The 15845-nt window shown below is 40.2% G+C and overlaps 1 protein-coding gene across 1 annotated transcript; it reads right to left on the bottom strand.

Annotated features, from left to right (window-relative positions):
* Positions 1–1162: 1162 nt before the first annotated feature.
* Positions 1163–14095, bottom strand: SNAPC1 (small nuclear RNA activating complex polypeptide 1; the record flags this gene model as incomplete). Its single annotated transcript, XM_084287322.1, has 10 exons — positions 1163–5217; positions 6851–6934; positions 7936–8077; positions 9055–9117; positions 9724–9798; positions 10274–10432; positions 11382–11486; positions 11957–12097; positions 13302–13461; positions 13950–14095. The coding sequence occupies 10 exons, from the start codon at positions 14093–14095 to the stop codon at positions 5183–5185; spliced, it is 1110 nt and encodes a 369-aa protein (XP_084143448.1). The 3' UTR covers positions 1163–5182.
* Between the last annotated feature and the right edge of the window lie 1750 nt (positions 14096–15845).

A 15845-nucleotide genomic window follows, 5' to 3' on the forward strand; every position in this document is an offset into this window, starting at 1 on the left:
CCCCCCCCCCCGCTCCTCGTCCTCCCACGACCACCAAACGCCGTGAGGGAAGCCCCGGCGAGGGGCAGCGCCCCTCGGGCACCTTCCTCCCGCACTCACCGTCCATCGCCATGGCGGCACGGCCCGGCACAGCCCGGCTGGGCTCGGCTCGGCCCGATGGCGGAGCCCGGCAGCCGCCGCTATAGCAGGGAGGGGACGCGGTGACCCGCACGGCGCCTCCCCGCCGCGGGGGGAGCCCCCGGGCCGCGGCCGCCATGAGGGGAGGGAGAGAGAAATAGGGGGTGTGAGGGGGGGACCGGTGAGGAGCCGGGCTCCGTGAGGGGAAGGGGAGTGTTTGTGGGGTGAATAGCGGGGGATGAGGCTACACCCGCTCTGCAGAGATGGTGCACCAGTCCCAAAGCCTCTTTCCACATGCGGGTGCCTCAGGTGTTGCAATAAAGAACCAATAAAGCATCATCTCCACCATCCCTATCACAGCACCCAGCCCCTGTCAGAAACTGATCTGGAGCCACGCAGCAGGCTGTGGGTTAGCTTGTATCTGAGCTCATGATGCCTCACATGTTGTTGCGTGTACAAAACTTTTCTAAAGAAGTTAAGCCCAATAACCCCAACAGCTGACAACCTGCCCTTATATCCACCATTCTCCATATCCAAGTTTGTATTTCTGTGACTGAAGAGGAACCAGGTTGGGGCCCGTTACATGAAATTCCAGCTTTTGCAAGAGAATTTTCCTTTACATCTGTTTCTAATGCAGTCTACCTACCGCGTACCAGAGAAAAGGCTGACCCAAGCCCTTAAGCGCTGAGTATGATGGAGCTTCAGCACATTGCTCAGCAGCTTTGCACAGTCCTGTGTCCACAGGTAGGCTCACATACAGCTGAAGGACACAAGTATTCACTTACCAGGCTTAGTCTGGGGCCCATATTTGAGGACACGGCTGAACACGGGGTGAGAAAACCAGGACCTCACTCCAGCTCCATGTGGCAAGCTTCATAAAATGTGAGTGGATGACTCCAGAAATTATACGAACTTTAGAATGAAACATTCCAAAAAGTGAGGGATAAAATAGCCATGACAGTTGAAGAACTTTATTTCTATGAATGTGTGATAATATAAACCATCTGCACAGGGTCACATTATTTAAAATATTAAAGTACACGACTAGATGAAACCTGAAGGTATGCTCTAGTTCTCCAAAGGTTCTCCATCAGGTCTACCTCAGACAACCATCACTACTATTTTTTCAATAGTGTTTTGAACTCCTACAGTAAAAGTGACTCACTTTGCTACAAGGCCAAGCTAGCTTCTTCACTGCACAAATCTCTCATTATTTTAACAACTTCATATTGCTGTGAGTTGTATAGCTCTACCTCAGTGAACATGGAGAACAATTAATCACCACTTGCATAAACACATTACATAGTTATGAAGACTGTTACATTCACTCTCAAACCTTTTCTTTTCCACACTAAACTCTCCTAGAGCTTGTTTTCTTTTTGTTGCCCCCCATTTTATTTTTTTTTTATTTTTAGATTTTCTAGAGGTGTCTACATACTCCCCAAACTGCAGACAAACATACCACCACTGCCATCCGTAACACGTGGAATTTTTCACATTAGCACCACGCTGCTGATCCACCTTCAGTTTGAGAGCTGCAAAACCCTCCAGACCGAGAACAGCTACTTAGTAAAGCATTCCCTACCTGGTATTTGCATTTAATTTGTCCTTCCAAGTGCAGCCTTTCGCATTTACCTTTACTTGTTTAGACCTTGTTGATTTCTCCCATTAATAGAGTAAAAATTGTATTGGAAAATGTCCTCCACTTAAGCTGTTTCTAAACTGATGTCACCTCTAAGTGTTTTAAAGTATATTCTGCTTTTCATCACCCACGTTATACTTGTAAACATGGCATGCCACACATTCAAACGTCCACTTAGAAGATCCTTCAGCTTTGCTAAACACAAGGTGATTACTATTGTATGAATGTTATTTTTTAGCCACTTGTATATCCATCTTAGAGAAGTTTCAGCCAAAACGTATTTCTCTAATTTATTTAGAAAAGCCATAATAGCATCTAGATACATACTGTCACGCTGCTACACCCTTATCTAGCAGGCCAGCTGGAAGTTAGACTGGAGTTACAGAGATGAAGTTATTTTGAGGTCTTTCACTACTTTATTAACTGAGGCTATAACCAGGAGAGAAGTTGGATATTAGAAAACAATATTCTTGGAAATCTAGATTTACTGTTTTTGTTGTTTTTAAATGACAACACCTTGCTTTACCAAAGCATCTTAGGAATTCCTTCTCTTGTTTTTAATAGCCTGTGATTGCTCACCAGACTGCAGCAAGGGAATTTATATATTTAAGAGATCACACCAGCATTATGAAATGTTGTTTACAGTTGCCTCAAAATTCTAAAGATTACTCTTTAGAAAAATTACCACTGCATATAGTCATCAGTCAAGTTTATCCTTAAGCATAACTTTCTTTTTACATCTATGTTATTTTATAAACAAATTAAAGAGCACATTTGTTTTCATAATTATAGTATTAAAATAACTGCTAGTTGAGTGCACCCGTCTTTGTGCGTATTCAAGCCTTTGCACGCATCAGATGTTGATCTGCAAATCGTTTTCAGAACAGGAGAACTCATGTCAAAAACTGAAAAATGCTCCTACTCAGTTCTTGGGATGGTTCAAAGATACAAAATGAGGCAAACAAGATGATCACATTATAAAAAAAAAAAACCTGCCACTTTAGGGAAGCATGAGAAATATATGCTTGACAGAATAATAATAATTTAACTGAAAGGAGCATGTCAAGAAAGTGAAAAGTAAGTTCTTGTACAAGTGTTTATTGTTTAGTCTCCTTGAGAAAGAAACCTGCAAGTCAGAGGGAAATAGAGAAACACCTTCAAGCTTTCCTTCAAGAATTTAAAATCCCATGGCTGAAAGACCTAGTTTAACCTTAGAGCCTAGGAACAACACAAGGGAACTGGTGCTGCAAAGTTCATCTTTAAACAACCTCTCAAGTGAAAAAACTATTAAGTGGTTAATTTGAAGCCATAAGCCCAGTATCTGCTAGGAAAAGTTCTGCATCTTTTTTAATGGTCCTGGGATTTCCCAAGAGATTCAAGTTCTGTACTTTGCTGCATCTCATTTTCAAATTGTTCCTCTATTACACCTATATTGTTGTCCTGCAATGTCAGGATACCGGAGGCTTCTTGGTCAGCCTCCATATGCACAGCCAGAGCATCAGTTGGAGTTGACAAAATAGACAAAGGCAGCATTGCCCACAGGATCCTAACAGCATTATAATGAGCAGACAATATTGACCAAAAAAGGTCTAGTTGTTTTCCTTAAGAAGTTTCTTTACATCTCTTGTATTTGCTCATTAAAAATTAGGGGCAGAATAAGTTTGTGCTGGTAACAGAAAAGCACAGCCTTCATTCACGTCAGAAAATCCAGATAAAACCACATCATTCCAAATTAACAGGTACGATACCTGCCCACGTTTATAACTACAGATGAGTCTTTTTTTTTTTTTTTTTTTAAACAAAAACACATCTGTGGTACATTTTATCAACAGACTAAACCTAACAAACTCAGCACCAGAAGATCAATGGAAGCAGGCGTGTCACATCAGGAAAAAGGAATAGACACTGGTTGTATGATAAATTTAACTGTAAATTACTTCTATGGAGATTTTGTTTTTCCTGTATAGAAGTACTCTTTTTCTGTAATGACCACATCTGGACTAATAATGACTTTTGGATTAAACCATAAAGTTTTTAGCTGTTTGGTTGAATATTCAATTGTTCACTTAATTATATAATACATTCTTGGCTTTATTAAAAAGTATTTCCTCTTTGGCCATAAACAAAGTTTCCAGTGTAATACTAGTACTTAATTAGTAGTTTTTCCAGTATCCATCCTGTTCATCACTTAGGCCCATTCCTCCTTACCAACTAATGCATTTAATACATGCCTCTTTTATATTCAGACCCTTTATATTTACACTTCACAGCTTCTTCTAGATAAAGGCACTTCAATTCCTTTGGCCTTTGAGAAACCTGCTGAATTAATTCATTCAGCTTAGGCTCCTTTTACATTGAAAATCTTTCATATTTCTATTTTGTACTTCTTATTGTAGAAAAGGACACCCAAATTCCATTGGCCTTTCTTGACAGGTCGTATTTTTTTCAGCTCTGTTCAATTGGAGAAAAATACCAAGGAGAATAATTATCCACATTCTTCTTGAATTGTCATTGTCATAGGGGGGTATTTAAGGCCATAGCCTCACAGGGATGAATGATGACAAATTCTAATGCTTGTTGTTTACAGAAAATACACACGTACAGCTTATGATTCTCAGTCTTTCTGCTTTTTCTGCAGTACTGTTGCCTAGCAATCGTTTCTCTGTTCCATACCTGTCCTTAATACCAAGCTTCAAGTTTATTTCCACACCTATTTCCAAACCTATTTCTTCCACATCAGCATTCCAATTTATAAAGATCATTCTGAGTTCTAGTCATGCCCTTGTACAGCTCAGTGACATCTGCAAAATTAATAAATGCACGTTCTATTTCTTCTTTCAAATATGTAACGATACCAGGTCTGCTGGAGACTTAGTACAATAAAAGACTTACCACCAAGTTCAATTCCAACACCTGTGGGATCAGTGATAAACATTGCTAAAGTTGCACAGTATAAAATGTAGCAAATAAACTGTGAAAAATGATTTATTGTACTAATTTTAAACAGTCAGTAAGCTTATTATGTTCACAGACAAAAGATTCCAAACATCTCTCATATGGGAAAGTTTTTCATGAGCTGTTCTTCCAACAGCCTCAGCTAAAAAAATTGTTGCAAGTCAACATGAGTTCCGAGTAATTACTCACATTGTACAAAGTAAATGCAAGAAACAACCATCTTCTCGCTCTTCCCTTCTCAAACAGCATGTGGCAACTTCATCTCCCACAGGCATCACTCACCAGGTGCTATACCATGAGACTGCTAAGGTATAGCAGTCACTACCAATATCCCAGTGTCACCTGTAGCTCTGGTCCCAGCCATTTCCTACTGTATGTCCAAAGGCATCCAAACAAGCACTTTGTGCTACATCTGACATTTACAACGTGTCATTAAAATTCTCATTAGTGCTTCTCCAAGTGGATCCTCTAACGTCTTCTTCTCCTCTTGGGAAGAGATAATTCTGAAAGGAAATAAAAAGATTTTTCTGACAAGCTTTTCAAACTATCTTCTCTCATGGGAATGACTAAAGTAGAATTAATTCTGCACAGAAAAAGGAAATGAATTAGATGAGCTCTTGAGATCTCCTCCTAATTCCTCTCTGCATGGCTTTAAATATGAAAAAAAGTCCTTCTAGTTTCTATGGCATATGATATCATTCAAAATATTAAATACAACTCCACTGATTAACAAAGTACTGTACTTTTAAACTAATTCAACCTTGACAGCTTTCTGTTCCTTGTGAACTCGTAACATTTCATTATGAATTTGACACACACAATACTCAAAAATTAAGCACAAAATTGCTTATTGGTATGTTTTAGCACTTCAAGTTTACTGGCAAAGCTACCCGGAGAACTCCTGGTTTAAAGTCAAAACATTTGGACATTAACAACTTGAAGGAGTAAATAAAATCAAGTACAATATTAAATGCACCACTGTGCCTTCTTCAACCTGAAGATCTAAAAGTTGAATGACTTCAAATTGTCTATAGCTAAGGTGATCAGAAGATGTAAGTCATCTCAGTACCAAATATGTTCTTTAAGAGAAGAGAATATAAATGTGCTACCTCACTATGAACATATTTTGATACTTGCTATTCTCTTTTATATGAAAATATCTTTCTGTTTCACACAGTTTTTGATAGTAAGTTAACTTAGTATCTACGAGGTTAGCTCCTCTCCCTGAGAGGCTGCCTGTATTTGAGATGTGGCCCCAAAGCAAAATCCTAAACTCTTCCAAGAGCCCTACTAAATGAGGTATCTCAAAGAAAAGATGATGTGGTTTCCTCTGGACAGTGTCTGTTCCATGGCACTTATGTTCCCCTCAAGTGATAATGAGGACAGACACAGAGCAGTTTGAGATTAACATATCAACATACACTAAATGCATTTGATGCTTCTGTACAGCAACTCCACCATCAGCTTTGAGAAGCCTGGTTTACCAATGCTTCCAAATAAAATTTACTTTCTTTTCAGCGACACAAGTGACAGCAACGTCATCCATCCTTCTACCTCAGTCCCCAGATTCTTACCCCAATGCTTCCAATATAGCGGAGGAAGCTGTTACCACGTATGTATACTGGAACTAAAGCCTCAAAGCATTGCCCAGCTGAAACTAAGGCTAGAGAGGAAACTTCTACGTCCCTCACTTCCATGACAGTGAAGGCAGCAAGGGCTGCTCAATCTTCCAGTGCAGGTTACAGAAGTTCCTGGAGCTACTACTACAGGTATCTTTAATAAGTTGGGGTATAACCCAAAATCACCTCTTATACATGAGTACTCTTCAAGGGAGATTTATATTACAGGAGAGTAAGCCATCTTTTAACTGGACTAATTTTAACACTGAGCACGCTATAATGAATTCGACGTACAAAACCCACTATTCACAGGATTTTACCATCTCGTGTGCTTATAACAAACCCTCAGAGCAAAGCTTCAATTTTCATGCAACAATATACAGGTTGAAAACTAACCTAGCTTTTGCAAGGAAGCAAAACATGGTCCAAAATATCAGGTTTTGTTTCAGTAAAAATACCTCACAGTAGAAAGCTATTAAAACAAGTCTCCAGCTTGTTAGAATTTCAATCATCATACCTTCTTCACCTGAGTTATCTTCTTCTGTGATTACAGGCATCCCGATGTGCTGAGTAACAGCTTCCTTTTCTGCTTGCATCTCACCTGCAGATATATTTTTAGGAAAAAAAGTCAGTTTTTTGTGTGTGTGTGTTTCTGCACCTCAGGTACCTCAGTTAAAAGACTGTTCTCTTGCTGCTGTCTCAACTTCCCAGTCAAAGACTGAAGAAACACCGACGTTTCAAAGCATCTTCATATGGCTCACTAGAGAAATCCTCAGTAAAAAGTAACTAACAATACAAGCTTGGAGCATACTAATCACCAACTCAGTTCAGAGATTATTCAAAAATCCTCTCCTTATTCCCTCTCCAATACGTTGCCTACTGTTCTGAAGAAAAATTGCTCAGTGCCCACCTCTGAAGAGGGCTGAATTTTCTCAGAAGCTCTTTCCTAGCAGAAGCTAAAAGTACATCAGAAAACAGACTTTAGAACTTCGAAATGAAATCACTGCCTTCAAAGTAAAGTTTATGCAGAACTACTTTGTTGCTCAAATTTATATAACTTTTAATAGTAAGTCAAGTGATTGACTTAAGTGGCTGAGCAACTTTTATCAGTTTAAAAGAAAGACATCAGAAAGCTGACTTCCTTCAGAAGACAAAAGCTATTTGCCACGTTTTCAGAACTAGGAGACAAAGATCAAAATAAACTCTTGGAAAAAAAGACCGAAAAAAAGGAAGAAAGAAAAGAGATGCATAAGCAGGGATGCGCAAATACGTGGAAAGAAAGTGAAAAAAAAAATGCACAAATTCCAAGGACATAAATGCTATGATAGTAAAATAAATCACTCACTGAAGAGTTCATACATGTCAAAGATCAGTAAAAATTCCCAGAGCTATTTATGATGCTTTAGTTTAACTATAAACAGCATGCAGTCATGTCTTCCTACCTGAGTAGACTGTGTAAAACAGACAGAACAGTTCAATTATGACAGAGGTATCACAAACCTTTCCTTAGTTTTTCACCTCCACTAAACAGTAAAAATTTAACCCAGCTGCCTTAGCTAGCAAAGTAATTGATAAACTTCTGCAGCCTCTCCAGAAAAATACCTTTGAATTCCAAAGAACCTCTTCTCAGTGCTGGCTGTGGTCTCCTACTGTTTCTTCTACTTCGGCTTGGAGATTTCCTATAATCTGACCCTGATTCAGAAGATTCTAATTTTACTTGACGATGTCTTCTGGATTTGGAGGCCTAGAAGGTAAGCATATGCATAAATGATAAAAACAAAAGTTAAAGGGCTACAACCTCACATTGTTGTAAATCACCAGTACTTAACAAGCAAGTACAGACCAAAGCATCAACTTCCTCCCGTATCAAAAGAAAAGGGAATGGAGGAAGGGAAGACTCCCACTAGTTACTGTTTTTCAGTTCAATACGACAACATTAGAACTGATTCTGTGATTTAATGAGCCCATTGTTTAAAATCCAGGTAAAGAAACATTAATTTATGCTCACTCTCTGTCGGCATCAACCTACACTGTACTGCACACCACTTCATGTAAGCAAAGGGAACATTTCCAAAAACTGCTACATCATAAAGCTTATTTACTATCATATTTTTCTCAGGTGCCTAGAAAACAGTACCACTGCATATCCACAAGTCTGGATTGTTCATTGTAAATTCCAGAGCTCTTTTTCATTTAATAATGCACTCTCCAATAAATGATTTAAATAAACAAGGAATTATGTAATGTTTATATACGTCTGCCATAAAAAGGCAATTCAGCAATGTTTTAGAAGTAGTACTTATTGAAACGTTTCAAAAGTTTGCCAAGTGACTTTAAAACCCCAAATTCCATTTTCATAACCATCTTCACAGCTTCAGATACCTAAGCCTTGTGGAATTTGAACAATTAAAATCACAAGTATTTTTAAATTCCATTTACATAAAATTCCATCTATTAAAAAGCAGAGTACAGACATTAAAAGATATCCCAGAAATGAAAATCCCTCAGGCACAGACCATATTGCATTGCTTCCCTAAATCTAACAATAGTGAGGGCTTTAGGTTTTCCCACTGTGTTAGTTTGGAAACCAGAACATGCAAAAGTTGAATTACAGAGTGCAATTTTAACTCCTTCCTTTCTGACAAATCACTTACATTGAACTGGTATTTAAAACTACTATTTAAAACCAAATACATCCCTATCATCAAGTTTTATATCTACCTCAACAACTGCAGAATAAGACTTGTATTTGATTCTAGCCAATGCACTTGCTCTTTCAGAACCCTGCAAAGAAACAAAAAGATCAGTCAGAAAAAGTTTCCATATTACAGCCATATTAAAACAAAATATTCAATTAGATTTGAGCAATATTTCACTATAGTTCTAATTCTACAATAAATGGTAACAAATTATTTCTTAGTTAAAAAATTCAAACTCCATTAGGAATGAAGAGCATAATTTTGGTTGCCTTCAGTTACATAGCCCAGTAAGAGAAAATAAAACTTTGAACTTCACATGTTACTCAAATTCAATGTTGCAACAAGCAGGTAAGTACAACACAAGCATAAAAAGTGGATATTGCATTTAGCTGAAACTCTAGAAAAAATCATAGAGGAGTTTGGCCAAGAAAACAGCTCTTTCCTGTACTTACCTGAAAGAGCCACAGTTTTTTATTGCAAGTGTCCAGGAACTACCACAGCAGCATATGCACGAAGCTTAACAGAAGACAATGCAATTTAAAAAACAAATCCCAATCTCACTAGCTATTCCTGGAATTTACTTTGACACGAACCCTGACAAACACCACTTCAGACCACTGTGATTTGAAGTTAACAAACTAACAGATTTTGCCTGTGCAAAAAACACAGCAAACAAGTTCATTCTTCTTACTTCTGATTCTAGTGAAGTTCCTTCTTCCTTTTTGTTTAGCACTTCATCAGCTTCTTTAGCATTTAGGAATAACTTCTGAAAAAAAAAAAATACAAAAAAGAGTATTTTTAAATGTCTATTGTTCACAAAGCGGTTAAAAAATTCAAGAATTTTGAAAAACATAACAAATATGTAATAATAACATAACAATTAAGTAACCACATATGTTGATTTCTTCCCACCAACATTACAGTACAGCCCTTCCTTGACCCCAGACTGTTACAGAGCGATTTCCCACAGTCATTCTAATACTATCCACAAACCACTTCTTCCTTAAGGGCTTACCTTTAAGCAATCATTTACATTATCACAGAAGCAATAAAAGCCATTGTCCTTCCCACCACACCAGAACTCTGCCTAGGGTTTTACTTATTCCATGTCTTCAGTGTTGCAGTTCCTCTGCTTATGTCTAAGATTTACAGAGTATGTTCAAAGGTAATGACACTAAGCCAGTTCTTACATGTTCACATAATCTGTTAAATTGCCACAGCATAATGGCTGTACTACCTACCATCCTTTTTTGCTGCCATTCCTGATGTTCCAAAGTTATGTCTTTAAGAGTAACTACAAATTCATCCTTTATCAAGCTCAGGGCCTTGTCTGGCTGGGATTTGTCAGCTGATATGACACACTTCATTTTCTGGTAGTGCTCATGGATATTCATCAGCTCCTAAAGCAAGAAAAGAGATGATTTTCAGGAAAAAGAAGATTACAGCAGTAGAGTGATACTAATGCTCACTGAATAAAATTAAGGTTATTTAAACTGTTCTAAGGAGACTACTGCAGTAGAGAGGTGTTAGATTGTTTATATCAGTTCAGTTTCAGGGCGCCTATCAATAATGTCACCTAGCACTTTCCCATTAGTCCACCAACTACAAAGAATGAGTACTTATTATTTAAACTCAGAAAAAAAGTATCTGCAAGAGTTGATCCTTTGTACCACTGAGATTTCAGCCTGATATGGTAGTCTATTTTCTCTCTGGAGGAAGCATTTTACAGTCTACTTACACTGTCATTTCACAGATTACTGAATTTTGTAGCACTGTAGTCAACCTTACTGATGATACATATTTGCTAGCAGCAACTGGAAAAATTATGTAAGCAAAGATATGCTACTGAGTCATAACAAGCAATGTAAGCTATACCCTGCTTGAATTATTTATTTACAAAAAAATTGTTACCTATTAAATGAAACCATGTTTTAAAAGGAGAAATGAAGGTCTGAGAACACTATAATCTTGCAGATCATTCATTTTCTTTTACAAGTACCCAGCTTCCAGCTAAAACTTGCAGACATATCAGAACAAACCTGCTTCCCACAACCCATCATTTTCCATTTTCCTTTGCCTAAGTGATGGTTGACTATTTTTTCCCTTCCTCTTTTACATCTCACCAAGACAAAGCCACAAAACATTGGAGAGTATGGTACAGGTACCATATGGTACCAGCAGATACCACAGTTCTTCCAAAATGTCCAGAAAAATTGCTAGCACAGACTACTACCTTTTTCTGCATTCCATAAGATGACTCATAAAGGACAATCTTGGGCTAATTAAAGAAGTTACAACTCTTCAGAAAAACACAAACGGTCGTTAAGTTATTGTTCAAAGTTACTGTACCTCTAACACATCATTAGTGATGAGGCTGCTAACTCTGTTACTTGGGTCTTTAAATTCTTCTTTAAATTCATTTTCCTGAATCTTCTTCTTAGTTCTGTAGTTTAGCTGTAACAGAAGACAATGCTTTGTAACTTAAACAGTCAACTTAAACCTCCTCTTGAAAAATCTTACTGCGTATCCAACAATCAAGAGATGCTGAAAGGCATAGAATTAACTCATCAACAATAGCGTGCAGCTTCATTGTCAAGTGCTCAGCACTTTTTGAAAATTATTCCCTAATCAAGAATTTAACCCAGCAACCAAACTCAAGAGTTCACTGTTTCCACAAATTATGAGACATCTCAAATGTAATGAGAATATTTGATGCTGGAAAAAAAATATTTTCAAGCGAGATGCACACTACATTCAAACATTCTCTAAGCTTTATATCACATATCTAGTTATACAAAGCAAGACATAGTACATCTCAACCCAGCACGACAGCTAAACTAAATAAATTAGTGCTGTTGAAGTGCTAGCCATTGAAAGTGAGGATATTTTATTAAAAATCGTAAGCCAATAATGTAATAACTCACTAGCTTTGGCATTGCTGTGAAATGGAATGCTCTGGCAAGTCGCAGTGTCCTGAAGATGTATGCCGCATCATAATGCTGGGAATCTATCAGCTCTTGTTGAAATTTCAGGATTTCAGGCCAATCCTTTAGTGCAATTCTGATCTGCAACAAATCCATGGTATATTATTATACTGACATGCGTATTTCAAAGAACAAACACAAATTCAGCTGACTGCTATGACCACATTGCACACACAATAATTGGATGTCTGGATGCAGCATGTCACGCGATCACAGAACTACAGAAAGGATCCTACTATAACACGTTACTACTATCACAAATTTTGCAGATAAGCTTCTTGTACTGTTGTGTTAAATATTCTTACTGCAGTTGCTGGCTATGATAGTGACATGAGTACTCTACAATATCTGAGAAAGTTAATTCTTCATATTGAGGTGTCTGAAACAAAATGAACTCCTAGAAGGCTCCGATTCACCAGGTAATTAGGAAACAATACTTGTACCGTGATCTGTTGCCAGTCAAACATTCATTTAAGTCTCTCTTTCATTTCTTGCTTTTCCTCCTCTCCCATCTACACTGTCCTCTTAAAGTTTGTTCTACCTGAGGTACCTTCCTTGATGATTCCTGGACTCTCTAACATTTGCTATATAGCAGCTGTTTTAAATTTGCCTAAATTCATCTCTGTAAAAGGCAGTGACTTCTCTGAAGTTGAGATATGAGAGGTAATGGCATCATTGCGGGACGTTTAGGTTTGTTTCCTATGTAAAAAATTTGGACTCAAATGTTAATAATGCATACAACATACATGACAGTTCCTGAATAAACCACTTCTTACACTGATTTTCCAACTCCTTTATATACTGATCTCCTCCCCTAAAAGCAGCAAGCAGGCACGTCATTCAGGCATTCAAACTTTAAACATCTTTACATATTCCACTTCTAGTTAACAGAAACTGGAAATAATTTCACCTGCCTTCATTCTCTTGAAATTCTAAGGAATGACTGGGGCTGCAATGGAGTTGTCTCTGCATTTGATGAGTACATTCTCAGGTCCCATTTTGAAAACTAGCCTTGTTCATTCCTTCAGTCTTGCAAACAAGATTTCTATGAACATGGCCATGATTTAAAAGGCATAAACACTATTGTAGTCACGACCATGTAAGTTCTCAAACCCAACAGTGTCTGAAAGGTTACTTTTTCAAAAAGACCTTTTAAATTCTAAATATTTTTACGTTAAGAAAGTGAAAGGAAATACCCCACCCATTTCTGATGACAAAGCAGACAAAGGTACATGAAACATGTTATGTCTAGTCCCTCCTGAGAAGGAAACCCAAGAACAATTACCTTCTGTTTTGGCTGGCATAGCTGCGTATTGTAGAGCCCATACAGCAGGTACAGAGCACCAACTCTGATCTGGAAAGCATACGGTGGCAAGAAGTACTGCTGTGCCAGTTCTAACGTCTTCTTCGTGAGCTTATTCCTCTCCAGAGCTCTTATTCTACCACTAAAGTAAACAAAAAGGAAGCACGTTAAAAGCAAGTAACTATAACAGCGCAGGCTTTACAAAGTCAGTAAGGCAGAAGCAAGCACCACGGATTTGAAAACACATTACCACAGGGCTCAAGTTCTCTGAAGTGTTGAGAGGCCTCACGTACTGACACTTTGTAGTGAGACCTGCAGTGAAAAACGCGATACCCCATGGTCGTGTTTTTTAATATCATTTCTTAAGGAGCGCACCAAGATCCTACTACTTCAGTTCCAACCATCAGCGTTCAAACTCATTGTGCAATTAGTACACAAAACAAACCGGCCTAGTACTCAATAAAACGACTGATTAACCCTTTTTTCGTTACCCTTTACCTGCCAACACCCCCCCGGGAGCCCTCCCTGAGGGAACCGCGGCTCCCCCCTCAGCACCCGGGGGGGAGCCCGGCGGCAGGGGGCTGCGGGACGGGGGGCATGGAGGGTCGGCTCCCTCCATCTCCCACTCACTGGAAGATGGTGTGGAAGCGGCGCTCCCTCCACAGCTCGGCGAAACGCTCGAAGCGGACAGTGTCGGCCTCCTGGAAGGCTCCGAGCAGCTCCTCGCAATCCGCCTGCAGCCCGGGCACCGAGCCCGCCTCAGCCACCGCCGCCATTTCGCGCACGCTCAGGCGGCCCCCTCAGGGCGGTCGCTCATGCGCTTTTCCCCGCTGCCGGGGCTCTGCTACCGGGTAAGGGGGGGGGGTTGAAGGGAGCCGGGGCTGAACCGAGCCGTGCCCGGCATGCACGGCCACACGTAGGCGGCGGGGCTGGGCGGCTGCCGAGCCGCACGTAGGGTGCCTGGGCGCGGCTTCAGCGAGCGGGTGCCGGCGGTGGCGGCTCTCCCGCCCCTCAGCCGCTGAGGCAGCCGAGGGAGCCCCCCGCGCCCCGCCGGAGCCCAGGTGGGTGGTGAGGGGGGAGCCCCCCGGGGCCACCCTGCCGGGGATGGGTTGAGGGAAAAGGGGGTCCCGAGGGGTGCTGGGGGGCTGGGGAGAGCCAGTGGGGGGAAAAAAGGGGGATTGGGAAGGGAGTGAGGGGTGCGCCTCAGCCGGGGGGCTGCGTGCACCTGCGGGAGTTCCTCGTTGTGGGTAGGGGGTGGATTCACGGGTTGCTTTCTTAATGATGAATTAGGAAATTAATGATAAGTTTTGGTCTGCCGCTGCGGCGTTCCCCAAACCGGTTCGCCGTTAGCAGCAGCTAACCCATCCCGAGGCTGCTCTTTGGGGCTGGGCACTGTCAACCGCTCTTATAACCTTCACAGCTTTTGAGGTACAAATATATCTTTCTGTATGAATTATATGCACAAAAAGGCTCCAAAAAGCTGTTGTTAAGCGTCGCAGATAGCTGCTTTCATTGACGAGGGGCAGGGAGGCTTTAGCAGAGCTGTTGCATGCAGTCTGGGCACGTTTCAGCAGCTGTCGGGGGGGAGCTACACCTGGTGGGGTTTTGGTTGTTTGTCTTCTGAAAAAAACATTTTTCGTCTTATTGACACATCATGGGGTGACTTCATTCCTTCGGGGCCAAGCCCGGCTCCTCATCAGTTTCAGGAGGAACTTCGTTTAAAGGGAACAGAGCTTGGCGTTGCAGTGACGGTGTGTAAAGCTCGAGTGTGTTTTCAGAGGATTGAAATTAAAAGTGCAGCGAGCGTTGCGATTTCTCAGAGATGCTGTATCAAGAAGCGCTAGGTGGGTTGTTTTTCTTTATTCTAAGGCAGGTGGGGCTGCAAATCATGACACTTTCATTCCCTAAGAGGATGTAAGACGTGGTGAAGATGAGGCTGTTGTGTGTGTGTGTTAATGCGTGATACGTCTTGCAGAAAATTCGGCTAACGGTGCAAAGAAAATGCGGTGGAGAAAAAAGGCAACAAATTCTTGCAGAACTCCTTTTCTGTGCCATTTGCAATGAAATACAGTGTTAATTTTTTAGGTTAATTAATCGTCCACTTTGTTTTCTTAACTCTCTAGTCAGTGTTTTCATTCAGCGCTCCTTCAGGTGCTGAGTACGTTTTAATTGTTCCTTGGAAGGCAGGCTGTAGGTTACTGTATCCTCCTCATGTTCTTATTTAACTCCTAAATGAAGGGCTGAAGTCCTGTTTGTCCTATTAATTCCTAGCTTATAAGCAGCAAGTTAAGAAGCCAGTCATCCTGCGTAGATATGGCTATAAATAACGGGTTTCTTCAGTTGCACGCAGTACAAGAGAACTCACTCACTTTTGAATGCCTTATGTGATTTAGATCATATAAGCAAATTGAAAACGTGAAAATCATGTTTTCATGGATTTTCATGAAAACGAATCATGGATATGTTTTATTAAACAGTGCATTCCAGCTTCCATGTGTGCAAACCCATCACTTCTAATAAGTAACG

This window comes from Netta rufina (genome assembly GCF_964035555.1).
Source record: "Netta rufina genome assembly, chromosome: 5".
Taxonomy (NCBI): domain Eukaryota; kingdom Metazoa; phylum Chordata; class Aves; order Anseriformes; family Anatidae; genus Netta; species Netta rufina.